Source organism: Bombina bombina, chromosome 10 (assembly GCF_027579735.1).
Source record: "Bombina bombina isolate aBomBom1 chromosome 10, aBomBom1.pri, whole genome shotgun sequence".
Lineage (NCBI taxonomy): Eukaryota > Metazoa > Chordata > Amphibia > Anura > Bombinatoridae > Bombina > Bombina bombina.
This window is the reverse complement of record NC_069508.1, coordinates 191,034,989-191,054,988: the sequence shown is the minus strand read 5'-3', so window position 1 is coordinate 191,054,988 and position 20,000 is coordinate 191,034,989. Positions and strand designations below refer to the sequence as shown.

The 20,000-nt window shown below is 36.0% G+C and overlaps 2 protein-coding genes across 6 annotated transcripts in view; one reads left to right on the top strand and one right to left on the bottom strand.

Moving 5' to 3' along the window:
• Positions 1-969, bottom strand: part of MED8 (mediator complex subunit 8) — a 42,278-nt gene extending 41,309 nt beyond the window's left edge. The window contains exon 1 of the mRNA XM_053693605.1: positions 863-969. Coding sequence (XP_053549580.1) covers positions 863-868 — 6 coding nt within the window. The 5' untranslated portion in view covers positions 869-969. The remainder of the gene's footprint in view (positions 1-862) is intronic.
• Positions 970-1,027: 58 nt separating this feature from the next.
• SZT2 (SZT2 subunit of KICSTOR complex) overlaps positions 1,028-20,000 on the top strand; it is a 482,374-nt gene continuing 463,401 nt past the window's right edge. For all 5 annotated transcript variants that reach the window (XM_053693604.1, XM_053693601.1, XM_053693602.1 and 2 more), the window contains exon 1: positions 1,028-1,091. In XM_053693604.1, the coding sequence (XP_053549579.1) occupies positions 1,068-1,091 (24 nt within the window). In that variant the 5' untranslated portion in view covers positions 1,028-1,067. The remainder of the gene's footprint in view (positions 1,092-20,000) is intronic.

The window sequence follows — 20,000 nt, the reverse complement described above, 5'->3', positions numbered from 1 at the left end:
TTGAAGACCTTCGACCCGTCCCTATACTACTGTGTATTTAACCCCTGCAAATTGGTTAAGTGGTGGTTTCCGCTTGGGACCAGCAGTGCTCTGCATGTCCTAAGAGGCACTACTATTGTTTATTCAATCACTATGCAGTAGTGTAGGGTCAAAAACCTTAAAATGAAATGCTTTAACAAATAAGAACAAGTCATTTTTTTACTATTATGGCCCTTTAACTATGTGTGTTTGCTTAAGACCAACTGTTGGAGTGTCTGATTGAAACCAGCTTTACTATACACTATGTATTTAAAGGGGCACTAAACCCCCCAAAAATATTTCATGATTCAGGTAGAGAATACAATTTTAAACAACAATTTACTTCTATTATCTAATTTGCTTCATTCTTTAGACATCCTTTGTTGAAATCCATGAGACATCTGTGCAGCCACCAATCAGCAGCTATGCAGCCTATCTAGGTATGCTTTTCAGCAAAGAATATCAAGAAAATGAACACATTAGATAATAGAAGTACATTAGAAAGTGGTTTAAAATTGTATTTTCTAATTAATGAAAGTAGAAATGTGTTTTTTATGTCTCTAACCCCTTTGCATGGGAATAGGGTTTAATACACAAACTTCTAGGATCAGTAGTTAATATTATACTCTATAACAAGTTAGCTGTCACTTGTGTACTACAACCTTCAGTGAAACATTATAACAAGATCCTATATATAGACAAAGCCTATAAAACTGAGCCCAGGGCAGGATTGCTCCCTGTGTCACTATACTACAAGCTCTCTAGCAAGGACAATAGTATTGTATGGTGGAGCAAACAGGATACAAGCTGCCGGTCACACGGTATTATACAGCCCCCTCCTGACCTGCATAGCGCCAGCCGCAATCAAACGTTTGCGGCTCTTGTTGTAGATTCAGCTGCACAGTCACGAAAAGCTTCCGGTGTCGCGCGATAACAGTTCCGGGTTTTACAAAGCCACTTCCGGGTATGAGGGGAGGGTCTAGTAGTACGGACTGTACCTTCCCCCAGACCCGGAGACAGAGCAGGGGGGCGGGGGGAGCACCGGGGATATGGCGGAGAGAGGAGATAGCGAGGTACCGATAAGGTTACTGCAATATGTTGTAGCCGTCAGTGTGCTTGAGAATTCTGTAGGGTACAGGAAAGTGTGTAACGGCTAATGCTATAACTCATTATAATGCTCAGGTTCACCTATTGCCCCCGACGATACCCCAGTAATGACATCTCATATTGCTCCATCATGTTGTGTGCCTGCTAGCACTTTAGTAACATTACACTTATTACTCTGTAACATTTCCCCAGTAATAGTCACTCTAGTACACTTATTACTCTGTAACAATTTCCCAGTAATAGTCTAGTACACGTATTACTCTGTAACATGTCCCCAGTAATTGTCTAGTACACGTATTACTCAGTAACATGTCCCCAGTAATAGTCTAGTACACTTATTACTCTGTAACATGTCCCCAGTAATAGTCTAGTACACTTATTACTCTGTAACATGTCCCCAGTAATAGTCTAGTACACGTATTACTCAGTAACATGTCCCCAGTAATTGTCTAGTACACTTATTACTCAGTAACATGTCCCCAGTAATTGTCTAGTACACTTATTACTCAGTAACATGTCCCCAGTAATAGTCTAGTACACGTATTACTCAGTCACATGTCCCCAGTAATTGTCTAGTACACTTATTACTCTGTAACATATCCCCAGTAATAGTCTAGTACACTTATTACTCAGTATCATGTCCCCAGTAATAGTCTAGTACACTTATTACTCTGTAACAATTTCCCAGTAATAGTCGAGTACACTTATTACTCTGTAACAATTTCCCAGTAATAGTCTAGTACACTTATTACTCTGTAACATGTCCCCAGTAATAGTCTAGTACACGTATTACTCAGTAACATGTCCCCAGTAATTGTCTAGTACACTTATTACTCAGTAACATGTCCCCAGTAATTGTCTAGTACACTTATTACTCAGTAACATGTCCCCAGTAATAGTCTAGTACACGTATTACTCAGTCACATGTCCCCAGTAATTGTCTAGTACACTTATTACTCTGTAACATATCCCCAGTAATAGTCTAGTACACTTATTACTCAGTATCATGTCCCCAGTAATAGACTAGTACACTTATTACTCTGTAACAATTTCCCAGTAATAGTCGAGTACACTTATTACTCTGTAACAATTTCCCAGTAATAGTCTAGTACACTTATTACTCTGTAACAATTTCCCAGTAATAGTCGAGTACACTTATTACTCTGTAACAATTTCCCAGTAATAGTCTAGTACACTTATTACTCTGTAACAATTTCCCAGTAATAGTCTAGTACACTTATTACTCTGTAACAATTCCCCAGTAATAGTCTAGTACACTTATTACTCTGTAACAATTTCCCAGTAATTGTCTAGTACACGTATTACTCAGTAACATGTCCCCAGTAATTGTCTAGTACACTTATTACTCAGTAACATGTCCCCAGTAATTGTCTAGTACACGTATTACTCAGTAACATGTCCCCAGTAATTGTCTAGTACACGTATTACTCAGTAACATGTCCCCAGTAATAGTCTAGTACACTTATTACTCAGTAACATGTCCCCAGTAATTGTCTAGTACACTTATTACTCAGTAACATGTCCCCAGTAATTGTCTAGTACACGTATTACTCAGTAACATGTCCCCAGTAATTGTCTAGTACACTTATTACTCAGTAACATGTCCCCAATAATTGTCTAGTACACTTATTACTCAGTAACATGTCCCCAGTAATAGTCTAGTACACTTATTACTCAGTAACATGTCCCCAGTAATAGTCTAGTACACTTATTACTCTGTAACAATTTCCCAGTAATAGTCTAGTACACGTATTACTCAGTAACATGTCCCCAGTAATTGTCTAGTACACTTATTACTCAGTAACATGTCCCCAGTAATTGTCTAGTACACTTATTACTCAGTAACATGTCCACAGTAATAGTCTAGTACACTTATTACTCAGTAACATGTCCCCAGTAATAGTCTAGTACACTTATTACTCAGTAACATGTCCACAGTAATAGTCTAGTACACTTATTACTCAGTAACATGTCCCCTGTAATAGTCTAGTACACTTATTACTCTGTAACAATTTCCCAGTAATAGTCTAGTACACGTATTACTCAGTAACATGTCCCCAGTAATTGTCTAGTACACTTATTACTCAGTAACATGTCCCCAGTAATTGTCTAGTGCACTTATTACTCATTAACATATCCACAGTAATAGTCTAGTACACTTATTACTCAGTAACATGTCCCCAGTAATAGTCTAGTACACTTATTACTCTGTAACAATTTCCCAGTAATAGTCTAGTACACGTATTACTCAGTAACATGTCCCCAGTAATTGTCTAGTACACTTATTACTCAGTAACATGTCCACAGTAATAGTCTAGTACACTTATTACTCAGTAACATGTCCCCAGTAATAGTCTAGTACACTTATTACTCTGTAACAATTTCCCAGTAATAGTCTAGTACACGTATTACTCAGTAACATGTCCCCAGTAATTGTCTAGTACACTTATTACTCAGTAACATGTCCCCAGTAATTGTCTAGTACACTTATTACTCAGTAACATGTCCACAGTAATAGTCTAGTACACTTATTACTCAGTAACATGTCCCCAGTAATAGTCTAGTACACTTATTACTCAGTAACATGCCCACAGTAATAGTCTAGTACACTTATTACTCAGTAACATGTCCCCAGTAATAGTCTAGTACACTTATTACTCTGTAACAATTTCCCAGTAATTGTCTAGTACACGTATTACTCAGTAACATGTCCCCAGTAATTGTCTAGTACACTTATTACTCAGTAACATGTCCCCAGTAATTGTCTAGTGCACTTATTACTCAGTAACATGTCCCCAGTAATAGTTTAGTACACTTATTACTCTGTAACATATCCTAGTAATAGTCTAGTACACTTATTACTCTGTAACATGTCCACAGTAATAGTCTAGTACACTTATTACTCAGTAACATGTCCACAGTAATAGTCTAGTACACTTATTACTCAGTAACATGTCCACAGTAATAGTCTAGTACACTTATTACTCAGTAACATGTCCCCAGTAATAGTCTAGTACACTTATTACTCAGTAACATGCCCACAGTAATAGTCTAGTACACTTATTACTCAGTAACATGTCCCCAGTAATAGTCTAGTACACTTATTACTCTGTAACAATTTCCCAGTAATTGTCTAGTACACATATTACTCAGTAACATGTCCCCAGTAATTGTCTAGTACACTTATTACTCAGTAACATGTCCCCAGTAATAGTTTAGTACACTTATTACTCTGTAACATATCCTAGTAATAGTCTAGTACACTTATTACTCTGTAACATGTCCACAGTAATAGTCTAGTACACTTATTACTCAGTAACATGTCCACAGTAATAGTTTAGTACACTTATTACTCTGTAACATATCCTAGTAATAGTCTAGTACACTTATTACTCAGTAACATGTCCACAGTAATAGTCTAGTACACTTATTACTCAGTAACATGTCCACAGTAATTGTCTAGTACACTTATTACTCAGTAACATGTCCCCAGTAATTGTCTAGTACACTTATTACTCAGTAACATGTCCACAGTAATAGTCTAGTACACTTATTACTCAGTAATATGTCCCCAGTAATAGTCTAGTACACTTATTACTCAGTAACATGTCCACAGTAATAGTCTAGTACACTTATTTACTCAGTAACATGTCCACAGTAATTGTCTAGTACACTTATTACTCTGTAACATGTCCCCAGTAATTGTCTAGTACAGTTATTACTCTGTAACATGTCCCCAGTAATTGTCTAGTACAGTTATTACTCTGTAACATGTCCCCAGTAATTGTCTAGTACACTTATTACTCTGTAACATGTCCCCAGTAATTGTCTAGTACACTTATAACTCTGTAACATGTCCCCAGTAATAGTCTAGTACACTTATTACTCTGTAACATGTCCCCAGTAATTGTCTAGTACACTTATTACTCAGTAACATGTCCCCAGTAATTGTCTAGTACACTTATTACTCTGTAACATGTCCCCAGTAATTGTCTACTTCACTTATTACTCAGTAACATGTCCCCAGTAATTGTCTAGTACACTTATTACTCTGTAACATGTCCCCAGTAATAGTCTAGTACACTTATTACTCTGTAACATATTCTAGTAATAATCTAGTACACTTATTACTCTGTAACATATCCTAGTAATAGTCTAGTACACTTATTACTCTGTAACATGTCCCCAGTAATAGTCTAGTACACTTATAACTCAGTATCATGTCCCCAGTAATAGTCTAGTACACTTATTACTCTGTAACATGTCCCCAGTAATTGTCTAGTACACTTATTACTCTGTAACATGTCCCCAGTAATAGTCTAGTACACTTATTACTCTGTAACAATTTCCCAGTAATAGTCTAGTACACGTATTACTCAGTAACATGTCCCCAGTAATTGTCTAGTACACTTATTACTCAGTAACATGTCCCCAGTAATTGTCTAGTACACTTATTACTCTGTAACATGTCCCCAGTAATTGTCTAGTACAGTTATTACTCTGTAACATGTCCCCAGTAATTGTCTAGTACACTTATTACTCTGTAACATGTCCCCAGTAATTGTCTAGTACACTTATAACTCTGTAACATGTCCCCAGTAATAGTCTAGTACACTTATTACTCTGTAACATGTCCCCAGTAATTGTCTAGTACACTTATTACTCAGTAACATGTCCCCAGTAATAGTCTAGTACACTTATTACTCAGTAACATGTCCCCAGTAATAGTCTAGTACACTTATCACTCAGTAACATGTCCACAGTAATAGTCGAGTACACTTATTACTCAGTAACATGTCCCCAGTAATAGTCTAGTACACTTATTACTCTGTAACAGTTTCCCAGTAATAGTCTAGTACACGTATTACTCAGTAACATGTCCCCAGTAATTGTGTAGTACACTTATTACTCAGTAACATGTCCCCAGTAATTGTCTAGTGCACTTATTACTCAGTAACATGTCCCCAGTAATAGTCTAGTACACTTATTACTCTGTAACATATCCTAGTAATAGTCTAGTACACGTATTACTCAGTAACATGTCCACAGTAATAGTCTAGTACACTTATTACTCAGTAACATGTCCACAGTAATAGTCTAGTACACTTATTACTCAGTAACATGTCCCCAGTAATTGTCTAGTACACTTATTACTCAGTAACATGTCCACAGTAATAGTCTAGTACACTTATTACTCAGTAACATGTCCACAGTAATAGTCTAGTACACTTATTACTCAGTAACATGTCCCCAGTAATTGTCTAGTACACTTATTACTCTGTAACATGTCCCCAGTAATTGTCTAGTACACCTATTACTCTGTAACATGTCCCCAGTAATTGTCTAGTACAGTTATTACTCTGTAACGTGTCCCCAGTTATTGTCTAGTACACTTATTACTCTGTAACATGTCCCCAGTAATTGTCTAGTACACTTATAACTCTGTAACATGTCCCCAGTAATAGTCTAGTACACTTATTACTCTGTAACATGTCCCCAGTAATCCGTCTTGTACACATATTACTCTGTAACATATTCTAGTAATAATCTAGTTAATACACTTATTACTCTGTAACATGTTCCCAGTAATAGTCTAGTACACTTATTACTCTGTAACATATCCTAGTAATTGTCAAGTACATTTATTACTCTGTAACATGTCCCCAGTAATAGTCTAGTACACATATTACTCTGTAACATGTCCCCAGTAATAGTCTAGTACACTTATTACTCTGTAACATGTCCCCAGTAATAGTCTAGTACACAATTTACTCTGTAACATGTCCCCAGTAATAGTCTAGTACACTTATTACTCTGTAACATGTCTCCAGTAATAGTCTAGTACACTTATTACTCAGTAACATGTCCCCAGTAATAGTCTAGTACACTTATTACTCAGTAACATGTCCCCAGCAGTTGTCTGGTACACTTATTACTCTGTAACATGTCCCCAGTAATAGTCTAGTACAGTTATTACTCAGTAACATGTCCCCAGTAATAGTCTAGTTCACTTATTACTCTTTAACATATCACCAGTAATAGTCTAGTACACTTATTACTCTGTAACATATCCCCAGTAATAGTCTAGTACACTTATTACTCTGTAACATATACCCAGTAATAGTCTAGTACACTTATTACTCAGTAACATTTACCCACTAATAGTCTAGTTACTCAGTAACATATCCCCAGTAATAGTCTAGTACACATATTACTCTGTAACATATACCCAGTAATAGTCTAATACACTTATTACTCTGTAACATGTCCCCAGTATTAGTCTAGTACACTTATTACTCTGTAACATATACCCAGTAATAGTCTAGTACACCTATTACTCTGTAACATATACCCAGTAATAGTCTAATACACTTATTACTCAGTAACATATACCCAGTAGTCTAGTACACTTATTACTCTGTAACATGTCCCCAGTATTAGTCTAGTACACTTATTACTCTGTAACATATACCCAGTAATAGTCTAGTTACTCAGTATCATGTCCCCCGTAATAGTCTAGTGCACTTATTACTCTGTAACATATACCCAGTAATAGTCTAGTACACTTATTACTCAGTAACATGTCCCCAGTAATTGTCTAGTACACTCATTACTCAGTAACATGTCCCCAGTAATTGTCTAGTACACTTATTACTCAGTAACATGTCCCCAGTAATTGTCTAGTACATTTATTACTCTGTAACATGTCCCCAGTAATTGTCTAGTACACTTATTACTCTGTAACATGTCCCCAGTAATTGTCTAGTACACTTATTATTCAGTAACATGTCCCCAGTAATTGTCTAGTACACTTATTCCTCTGTAGCATGTCCCCAGTAATAGTCTAGTACACTTATTACTCAGTAACATGTCCCCAGTAATTGTCTAGTACACTTATTACTCTGTAACATGTCCCCAGTAATTGTCTAGTACACTTATTACTCAATAACATGTCCCCAGTAATAGTCTAGTACACTTATTACTCGGTAACATGTCCCAGTAATAGTCTAGTACACTTATTACTCTGTAACATGTCCCCAGCAATAGTCTAGTACACTTATTACTCTGTAACATGTCCCCAGTAATTGTCTAGTACAGTTATTACTCTGTAACATTTTCCCAGTAATAGTCTAGTACACTTATTACTCTGTAACATGTCCTAGTAATAGTCTAGTACACTTATTACTCTGTAACATGTCCCCAGTAATAGTCTAGTACACTTATTACTCAGTAACATGTCCACAGTAATAGTCTAGTACACTTATTACTCAGTAACATGTCCACAGTAATAGTCTAGTACACTTATTACTCAGTAACATGTCCCCAGTAATTGTCTAGTACACTTATTACTCTGTAACATGTCCCCAGTAATTGTCTAGTACACCTATTACTCTGTAACATGTCCCCAGTAATTGTCTAGTACAGTTATTACTCTGTAACGTGTCCCCAGTTATTGTCTAGTACACTTATTACTCTGTAACATGTCCCCAGTAATTGTCTAGTACACTTATAACTCTGTAACATGTCCCCAGTAATAGTCTAGTACACTTATTACTCTGTAACATGTCCCCAGTAATCCGTCTTGTACACATATTACTCTGTAACATATTCTAGTAATAATCTACTTAATACACTTATTACTCTGTAACATGTTCCCAGTAATAGTCTAGTACACTTATTACTCTGTAACATATCCTAGTAATTGTCAAGTACATTTATTACTCTGTAACATGTCCCCAGTAATAGTCTAGTACACATATTACTCTGTAACATGTCCCCAGTAATAGTCTAGTACACTTATTACTCTGTAACATGTCCCCAGTAATAGTCTAGTACACAATTTACTCTGTAACATGTCCCCAGTAATAGTCTAGTACACTTATTACTCTGTAACATGTCTCCAGTAATAGTCTAGTACACTTATTACTCAGTAACATGTCCCCAGTAATAGTCTAGTACACTTATTACTCAGTAACATGTCCCCAGCAGTTGTCTGGTACACTTATTACTCTGTAACATGTCCCCAGTAATAGTCTAGTACAGTTATTACTCAGTAACATGTCCCCAGTAATAGTCTAGTTCACTTATTACTCTTTAACATATCACCAGTAATAGTCTAGTACACTTATTACTCTGTAACATATCCCCAGTAATAGTCTAGTACACTTATTACTCTGTAACATATACCCAGTAATAGTCTAGTACACTTATTACTCAGTAACATTTACCCACTAATAGTCTAGTTACTCAGTAACATATCCCCAGTAATAGTCTAGTACACATATTACTCTGTAACATATACCCAGTAATAGTCTAATACACTTATTACTCTGTAACATGTCCCCAGTATTAGTCTAGTACACTTATTACTCTGTAACATATACCCAGTAATAGTCTAGTACACCTATTACTCTGTAACATATACCCAGTAATAGTCTAATACACTTATTACTCAGTAACATATACCCAGTAGTCTAGTACACTTATTACTCTGTAACATGTCCCCAGTATTAGTCTAGTACACTTATTACTCTGTAACATATACCCAGTAATAGTCTAGTTACTCAGTATCATGTCCCCCGTAATAGTCTAGTGCACTTATTACTCTGTAACATATACCCAGTAATAGTCTAGTACACTTATTACTCAGTAACATGTCCCCAGTAATTGTCTAGTACACTCATTACTCAGTAACATGTCCCCAGTAATTGTCTAGTACACTTATTACTCAGTAACATGTCCCCAGTAATTGTCTAGTACATTTATTACTCTGTAACATGTCCCCAGTAATTGTCTAGTACACTTATTACTCTGTAACATGTCCCCAGTAATTGTCTAGTACACTTATTATTCAGTAACATGTCCCCAGTAATTGTCTAGTACACTTATTCCTCTGTAGCATGTCCCCAGTAATAGTCTAGTACACTTATTACTCAGTAACATGTCCCCAGTAATTGTCTAGTACACTTATTACTCTGTAACATGTCCCCAGTAATTGTCTAGTACACTTATTACTCAATAACATGTCCCCAGTAATAGTCTAGTACACTTATTACTCGGTAACATGTCCCAGTAATAGTCTAGTACACTTATTACTCTGTAACATGTCCCCAGCAATAGTCTAGTACACTTATTACTCTGTAACATGTCCCCAGTAATTGTCTAGTACAGTTATTACTCTGTAACATTTTCCCAGTAATAGTCTAGTACACTTATTACTCTGTAACATGTCCTAGTAATAGTCTAGTACACTTATTACTCTGTAACATGTCCCCAGTAATAGTCTAGTACACTTATTACTCTGTAACATGTCCCCAGTAATCCGTCTTGTACACATATTACTCTGTAACATATTCTAGTAATAGTCAAGTACTGTAACATGTCCCCAGTAATAGTCTAGTACACATATTACTCTGTAACATATCCTAGTAATAGTCAAGTACTGTAACATGTCCCCAGTAATAGTCTAGTACACATATTACTCTGTAACATGTCCCCAGTAATAGTCTAGTACACTTATTACTCTGTAACATGTCTCCATTAATAGTCTAGTACACTTATTACTCAGTAACATGTCCCCAGTAATAGTCTAGTACACTTATTACTCAGTAACATCCCCAGTAGTTGTCTGGTACACTTATTACTCTGTAACATGTCCCCAGTAATAGTCTAGTACACTTATTACTCTGTAACATGTCCCCAGTAATAGTTTAGTACACTTATTACTCTTTAACATATCCCCAGTAATAGTCTAGTACACTTATTACTCTGTAACATGTTCCCAATAATAGTCTAGTACACATATTACTCTTTAAAATATCACCAGTAATAGTCTAGTACACTTATTACTCTGTAACATATCCCCAGTAATAGTCTAGTACACTTATTACTCAGTAACATATACCCAGTAATAGTCTAGTACACTTATTACTCAGTAACATATACCCAGTAATAGTCTAGTTACTTAGTATCAGGTCCCCAGTAATAGTCTAGTACACTTATTTCTCTGTAACATTTCCCCAGTAATAGTCTAGTACACTTATTACTCAGTAACATATACCCAGTAATAGTCTAGTTACTTAGTATCAGGTCCCCAGTAATAGTCTAGTACACTTATTTCTCTGTAACATTTCCCCAGTAATAGTCTAGTACACTTATTACTCTGTAATATATACCCAGTAATAGTCTAGTACACTTATTACTCAGTAACATATACCCAGTAATAGTCTAGTACACTTATTACTCAGTATCATGTCCCCAGTAATAGTCTAGTACACTTATTACTCTGTAACATATACCCAGTAATAGTCTAGTACACTTATTACTCTGTAACATGTCCCCAGTAATTGTCTAGTACAGTTATTACTCTGTAACATTTTCCCAGTAATAGTCTAGTACACTTATTACTCTGTAACATGTCCTAGTAATAGTCTAGTACACTTATTACTCTGTAACATGTCCCCAGTAATCGTCTAGTACACTTATTACTCTGTAACATGTCCCCAGTAATCCGTCTTGTACACATATTACTCTGTAACATATTCTAGTAATAGTCAAGTACTGTAACATGTCCCCAGTAATAGTCTAGTACACATATTACTCTGTAACATATCCTAGTAATAGTCAAGTACTGTAACATGTCCCCAGTAATAGTCTAGTACACATATTACTCTGTAACATGTCCCCAGTAATAGTCTAGTACACTTATTACTCTGTAACATGTCTCCATTAATAGTCTAGTACACTTATTACTCAGTAACATGTCCCCAGTAATAGTCTAGTACACTTATTACTCAGTAACATCCCCAGTAGTTGTCTGGTACACTTATTATTCTGTAACATGTCCCCAGTAATAGTCTAGTACACTTATTACTCTGTAACATGTCCCCAGTAATAGTTTAGTACACTTATTACTCTTTAACATATCCCCAGTAATAGTCTAGTACACTTATTACTCTGTAACATGTTCCCAATAATAGTCTAGTACACATATTACTCTTTAAAATATCACCAGTAATAGTCTAGTACACTTATTACTCTGTAACATATCCCCAGTAATAGTCTAGTACACTTATTACTCAGTAACATATACCCAGTAATAGTCTAGTACACTTATTACTCAGTAACATATACCCAGTAATAGTCTAGTTACTTAGTATCAGGTCCCCAGTAATAGTCTAGTACACTTATTTCTCTGTAACATTTCCCCAGTAATAGTCTAGTACACTTATTACTCAGTAACATATACCCAGTAATAGTCTAGTTACTTAGTATCAGGTCCCCAGTAATAGTCTAGTACACTTATTTCTCTGTAACATTTCCCCAGTAATAGTCTAGTACACTTATTACTCTGTAATATATACCCAGTAATAGTCTAGTACACTTATTACTCAGTAACATATACCCAGTAATAGTCTAGTACACTTATTACTCAGTATCATGTCCCCAGTAATAGTCTAGTACACTTATTACTCTGTAACATATACCCAGTAATAGTCTAATACACTTATTACTCTGTAACATTTCCCCAGTAGTAGTCTAGTACACTTATTACTCTGTAACATATACCCAGTAATAGTCTAGTTACTCAGTATCATGTCCCCAGTAATAGTCTAGTACACGTATTACTCTGTAACATGTCCCCAGTAATAGTCTAGTACACGTATTACTCAGTATCATGTCACCAGTAATTGTCTAGTACACTTATTACTCTGTAACATATACCCAGTAGTAGTCTAGTACACATATTACTCTGTAACATATACCCAGTAATAGTCTAGTACACTTATTACTCTGTAACATATACCCAGTAATAGTCTAGTACACGTATTACTCAGCATCATGTCCCCAGTAATAGTCTAGTACACGTATTACTCAGTAACATATCCCCAGTAATAGTCTAGTACACTTATTACTCTGTAACATATACCCAGTAATAGTCTAGTACACTTATTACTCAGCATCATGTCCCCAGTAATAGTCTAGTACACGTATTACTCAGTAACATATCCCCAGTAATAGTCTAGTATACTTATTACTCTGTAACTTATCCCCAGTAATAGTCTAGTACACTTATTACTCAGTAACATATCCCCAGTAATAGTCTAGTACACTTATTACTCAGTAACATGTCCCCAGTAATAGTCTAGTACACTTATTACTCTGTAACATGTCCCCAGTAATAGTTTAGTACACTTATTACTCTTTAACATATCCCCAGTAATAGTCTAGTACACTTATTACTCTGTAACATGTTCCCAATAATAGTCTAGTACACATATTACTCTTTAAAATATCACCAGTAATAGTCTAGTACACCTATTACTCTGTAACATATACCCAGTAATAGTCTAGTACACCTATTACTCTGTAACATATACCCAGTAATAGTCTAGTACACTTATTACTCAGTAACATATACCCAGTAATAGTCTAGTACACTTATTACTCAGTAACATATACCCAGTAATAGTCTAGTTACTTAGTATCAGGTCCCCAGTAATAGTCTAGTACACTTATTACTCAGTATCATGTCCCCAATAATAGTCTAGTACCTGGTTTCTCAACAGCCGGGCCGTGGCCCAGTACCGGGCCGTGATAGCCCTGCTGGTGGGCCCCGAACTGTCATGCCCCCACTCTTACCCCACTGCACACCAGGGGCAGACAGACCAATCAAGGCCCCAGGAAGACTGTCTCACACTGACCAAAATGTATTACATTTTATGCAAATGAACATGGTAGCCTCCCTGACCTGCCCCCATCAGGCCCCCCAACCTCCAGGGCCAGACCCCACACTCCATGGCCCTCACAGCTACAGACCCCCGCCAGGGCCCCCACTAAACCCACACTTACTTACTTAGTTACTGATAGGGCAATTGAAAACTCCAGCTTAAAGAATGCACCAGGATCTGTGAAGATGCCATTTGTGGGCCCCCTTACTTGCTGGTAGTTCGGCCCAGGTCCTATTTGCTTGGCTGATCAGTCCGCCCCTGCTGCTCACTTATATATATATACACATATATACAACTACCGGGCCCTGGACATGTCTAGCTAAAATTTACCGGGCCTTGAGCTCACTTTGGTTGAGAACCACTGGTCTAGTACACTTATTACTCTGTAACATATACCCAGTAATAGTCTAGTTACTCAGTAACATTTCCCCAGTAATAGTCTAGTACACTTATTACTCAGTATCATGTCCCCAGTAATAGTCTAGTACACTTATTACTCAGTATCATGTCCCCAGTAATAGTCTAGTACACTTATTACTCTGTAACATATGCCCAGTAATAGTCTAGTTACTCAGTAACATTTCCCGAGTAATAGTCTAGTACACGTATTACTCAGTAACATATACCCAGTAATAGTTTAGTACACTTATTACTCAGTATCATGTCCCCAGTAATAGTCTAGTACACTTATTACTCTGTAACATATACCCAGTAATAGTCTAGTACACTTATTACTCTGTAACATATCCCCAGTAATAGTCTAGTACACTTATTACTCAGTAACATATCCCCAGTAATAGTCTAGTACACTTATTACTCTGTAACATGTCCCCAGTAATAGTCTAGTACACTTATTACTCTGTAACATGTCCCCAGTAATAGTCTAGTACACTTATTACTCTGTAACATATCCCCAGTAATAGTCTAGTACACTTATTACTCAGTAACATATCCCCAGTAATAGTCTAGTACACTTATTACTCTGTAACATGTCCCCAGTAATAGTCTAGTACACTTATTACTCTGTAACATGTCCCCAGTAATAGTCTAGTACACTTATTACTCTGTAACATGTCCCCAGTAATAGTCTAGTACACTTATTACTCAGTATCATGTCCCCAGTAATAGTCTAGTACACTTATTACTCAGTAACATATCCCCAGTAATAGTCTAGTACACTTATTACTCAGTATCATGTCCCCAGTAATAGTCTAGTACACTTATTACTCTGTAACATGTCCCCAGTAATAGTCTAGTACACTTATTACTCTGTAACATATCCCCAGTAATAGTCTAGTACACTTATTACTCAGTAACATATCCCCAGTAATAGTCTAGTACACTTATTACTCATTAACATGTCCCCAGTAATTGTCTAGTACACTTATTACTCTGTAACATGTCCCCAGTAATTGTCTAGTACACTTATTACTCTGTAACATATACCCAGTAATAGTCTAGTACACTTATTACTCTGTAACATATACCCAGTAATAGTCTAGTACACGTATTACTCAGTAACATATACCCAGTAATAGTTTAGTACACTTATTACTCAGTAACATATCCCCAGTAATAGTCTAGTACACTTATTACTCTGTAACATGTCCCCAGTAATAGTCTAGTACACTTATTACTCTGTAACATGTCCCCAGTAATAGTCTAGTACACTTATTACTCTGTAACATATACCCAGTAATAGTCTAGTTACTCAGTAACATTTCCCCAGTAATAGTCTAGTACACTTATATGTTAATGCAAGTTTAATTTTAACTTTCCTATCCCTTTAACAAGAGAAACAGAATCTCTTAATAAAGTTAATATTGTTCTGCTTCTATTTACAACAATTGGCTTTTGTTGGCTCCTGTTTTTATGTGGTTTCAAGGCTGAAAAGTGCAATAAAGCAAAACTTACCCTGTTTAAAGAAGAAGATACACTTTTTAGCCTGATAGGCCTTCAGTAATTATGTTAAAGGGACATAATAGTCAAATGAAAATGTGCTTGAGTGTGTTTCAGTTCTGAATAAAATCATGTTTGCATTACACATATGCTTCTAGGGAAAGCTGTTGGTTTCAAGAGCGTATTTACATATGCTGCAATTCTCTGTACACCAACATTCAAATACCAATTCTACTTGTTGGCAATGCATTGTGTTGGTAATGTCTCAGTTTGCTTCATAGACCTAATATTTTGAATAGGGACAGTGTTTGAACGTCGATGCACTGAGCATGTGCGGCCTATGTACATATGCACCTAGAAACAGAAATCACATTTAATAGAAGTATTTTGCCTAATATAAGTATACTGTATTCCAAATATGCCTTGCTGCCCCTTTAATGTATGGCATCCATGTACATTGCATGCGTATTAAGATGGTCTGTGTAAAAATATGAGTAGATACAATGCATCTTACAGGTGCAGCAAAGGTATTCTATATTCAATGACAAGGGAGCAATCATGCTAATATTTTAGTTTGTAACATCACATGACAAATGGAGTAATACAAAGTCATAACAGTAAACTAAAATAAATAAACTTAGAACTTTGGGTTATTTTGCAGTCTTACTCTTTTTAAACACCTATGAGGGTTGTTTTTTTATGTCCTTTGTTGAGGCCAATTAGGGACCTATATACAGTAAGTGAACTGCTTCGTATATCAAACAGTATCATGTAGCATGTAGAAGGGAATCCAGCCTCTCTGGGGACACTGGAAAAACTACAGTTTTCAGATTTAAATTAAAGGAGAAGCAGGCAATATAAATGATGAAAGTTTACTGCACAGATTGTCACTGTATATTGTTAAACATTCTGGGCTAGATTACAAGTGGAGTACAACCAAGTGCAGTGTGCATTATCTTTAGTGCGCTAAAAATAAAGCTCAATATGGTACTACAAGTGGACCCCAAGGCAGGACATGCTGTGAGACGAGATGTCATATGCAGAACGTCTGCCGAATGACTAGGACACATGCAGGAATGGCTAGCACTTGCGCTTTGTATCACTACTCCCCAGACTGTTGTCTTCAAACAGTGCTGTGCTCTTGCAGCATTGTGTAACTTAGGTAGGCTCATGCTAATTTATAAGCCCTTGAAGGCCGCCTCTTATCTGAAAGCATTTGATAGTTTTTCACAGCTAGATGGCATTAGTTCATGTGTGCCATATATATATATATATATAATATTGAGCTCACCCCTGTGGAGTTATTTATGAGTCAGCACTGATTGGCTAAAATGCATGTCTGTCAAAAGAACTAAAATAAAGGGGCAGTCTGCAGAGGCTTAGATACACGGTAATCACAGAGGTAAAAAAGTATACTAATATAATCGTGTTGGTTATGCAAAACTGGGGAATATTTTAAAACAATAAAAATTCTGGAGTAGTCTGTCCCTTTAAGTGTTGTGCTCTAGAGCACCACAAAATAGTGCTGAAGAATGTATCGCTTTTGGAGCCATTTAAAAGGGACGTTGCAGTCGAAAAAAATGACATATTAATTTTTTTACTGCTTGTTATTTTTGTGCCACTTGCTGTGGAGTTCTATGTGTTTAACCCTTAAAAAGAAGCTTGTGCAACTGCCTCTGCCAGTTGTCTCATTGGATGTGTCCTGCACAGGAGCTTCAGTTCTCTTTCTTAAGTGGGATTTTTACTATGTGTTTAACCCCTAAACACACAGAGCTCCACAGCAGTAGTGCAAAAAATATATCACTAACAAATCAGAGTATGCAATATTTCCTATACAATGTCCCTTTAATAAATGCAAAACTATAATATATAACGCTAAGCAAATCTGTGTTTTTGAATAATGATGAGCTATAAACAAATGTAAAATGTATCTCACCAAATACAGTATAAGCAAATTAATAGCAGGTAAATCTAACTCTGCATATCCTGGTGCTTTTTAATTTTGTATAAATCATGCAAACTAAAGGTTAACTTATTTATTACTTTTTTTTACTGTAATATGCAGTTGTCTATTTGTGTTAGAACTTTTTCCCCCTCTGCCTCATAAAGTTCACAAAGTAACATTCACAATTATATTAACCCCTTCGCTACCAGGAATTTCAGAGAAAAATTTGCTTAAAGTTTCAGTGAATTTTTAGCATTTTTGCTATCACAGAGTACAGAGAAAAATAGCCTTTGTTTGTTTTTTTATTTATCTATGAAAACTATAACCATATCTATAGCAGACATACATGGCTTTGCCATTGTTTGTTTTTGGTAATTAAAAGACTGCTTATTACAGCTGCACTCTGCTGAAATTCCTGTCAGTGAAGGGATTAATTATTTAGTTGGTAAGGGTAATAGTATTGTAATGTAGGGATAAACCTCCCACCTTACACTTCCCTGATCCCTACCTGATCCCTCCCAAACAGTATCCAATTTATAGCAAATTTGTATTTATTTATTAAAAAATGCTTTTCTGTAGTGTAGGGGTCTTCCCCACCTCCACCTTCCCAGGATAGTTATGTAGAACCTCCCCGATTTTCTTTTTCTTTTTTTTTTTTTTTTTCTTTTAGATTTTTTATTGAGGAAAAGTGATACAGACATTTTATATGATAAACACAATACAGCAAATAAACATATCATATCTGACTATGATTGTACTTTAATATTGAAAGTCCTCCATTTTCAGTCCCCATAAACAGTAATACAGATCTCTCTTGGACCTGTTTTGGTGCTTGTTTAAAACCAAAGGGGTTAATATTCAACAAATAACATGAATAAAAGATTACATAGGATCAGACTGCATCATATGATAAATAAATAGAATATGAGGAATTTACTCGTTTCTAGAAAATTGAGAAAGATGCATGGGTCAGGACTGGTTGCTATATAAACACACATCTCACATAGACCAGCAGCTAAAATTTATGAACTAGTAACTATGGAGCTTGACTAAACAGATTAATGATTGTATCCCCGAAAATATATTCCATCTAAGATGTCCTGAGTGGCTAATAACATACACTCTTACCAAATTGTTATACATCCCTCTCTACACATAAAAATATGGTACAAACCCTGATTTACAATGCATATAACTCACAATTTAAAACCTTCATTTAATGCTTAGTTCCTGTTATTGCCATTTTATGGTATACATTCGGCTCCCCGCCCCGGCCACGGACCACGCTGGGGGGACCCACAATGCTATCCCTTATCTTTCAGGAACTGAGGCTACATACATAGTATATATCCCTTTTTCAAGTGTAAAAGTATGTGCCCCTAGGAGCCACCCCCTAAACCCCATAGAAAACATACAAAATTATAAAAGGGCATTAATGCTGTTACTGTGCCTCTTTCAGGCTGTCAATGTGTGTATACTTCCAAAATCTTTCTGTACTTTATATAACGCAAAAATAGGGATGCCTGGAACCAGATAATTCAGGACTAAGATAAGTAGTATCTTATAAACACACAGGCTCTTTAAAAGAAGAAAAAGGAAAACAGCGACTAGCTTAGATTGTTAAATTCTATCCACCAGGCCAGTAAAATTGGTCCCTTTATATTGTTCGTGCACTGTGTTAGCTATCCTACACCGGCGGTTTGCTAGATATTCAGCAGGAGCACTAAGAAGGTGCGACCGTCTACAGTCGCTGTTCGGACACCCCTCCCCCCGATTTTCTTTTGTAGTGCAGTGACCATCCCTCCCTGTATGACATGAGGGTTTTGTTACACTTACACTTTGTGCTTTGTATTTTATATTATTTTACACTTCAGATTGAGTCTTTTTAGTATTATTACATTCAAATTTTGCACTTTCTCCTTTGTATTTTAATGCATTTAGATTTGGATGCAGCAGTGATTTTAAAAATTTTGATTATGTTTTGAACATTTCTGTTATTTTAATAAAAATAGTATCATACTTTGTATATTTCAGTGTGTATCTTTTACAAATTACAATACACTTTATATTTGCTCTAATGTAAAATAAAACAGCTTCAGAAAGTGGGAGGGACAGTATGAGTCTCTCTCACAATTCTCATCAAATGCTTTAAGCTGGCCTCACTGAATTATCTCACCAGCTCTATGCAGGTGAGGTTTTACTCAAAATTCACAATACACTTATTTAACTGACCAAAAAATAATATAAACTACACTAGAAAAAAGTTTAATGCTATAGAA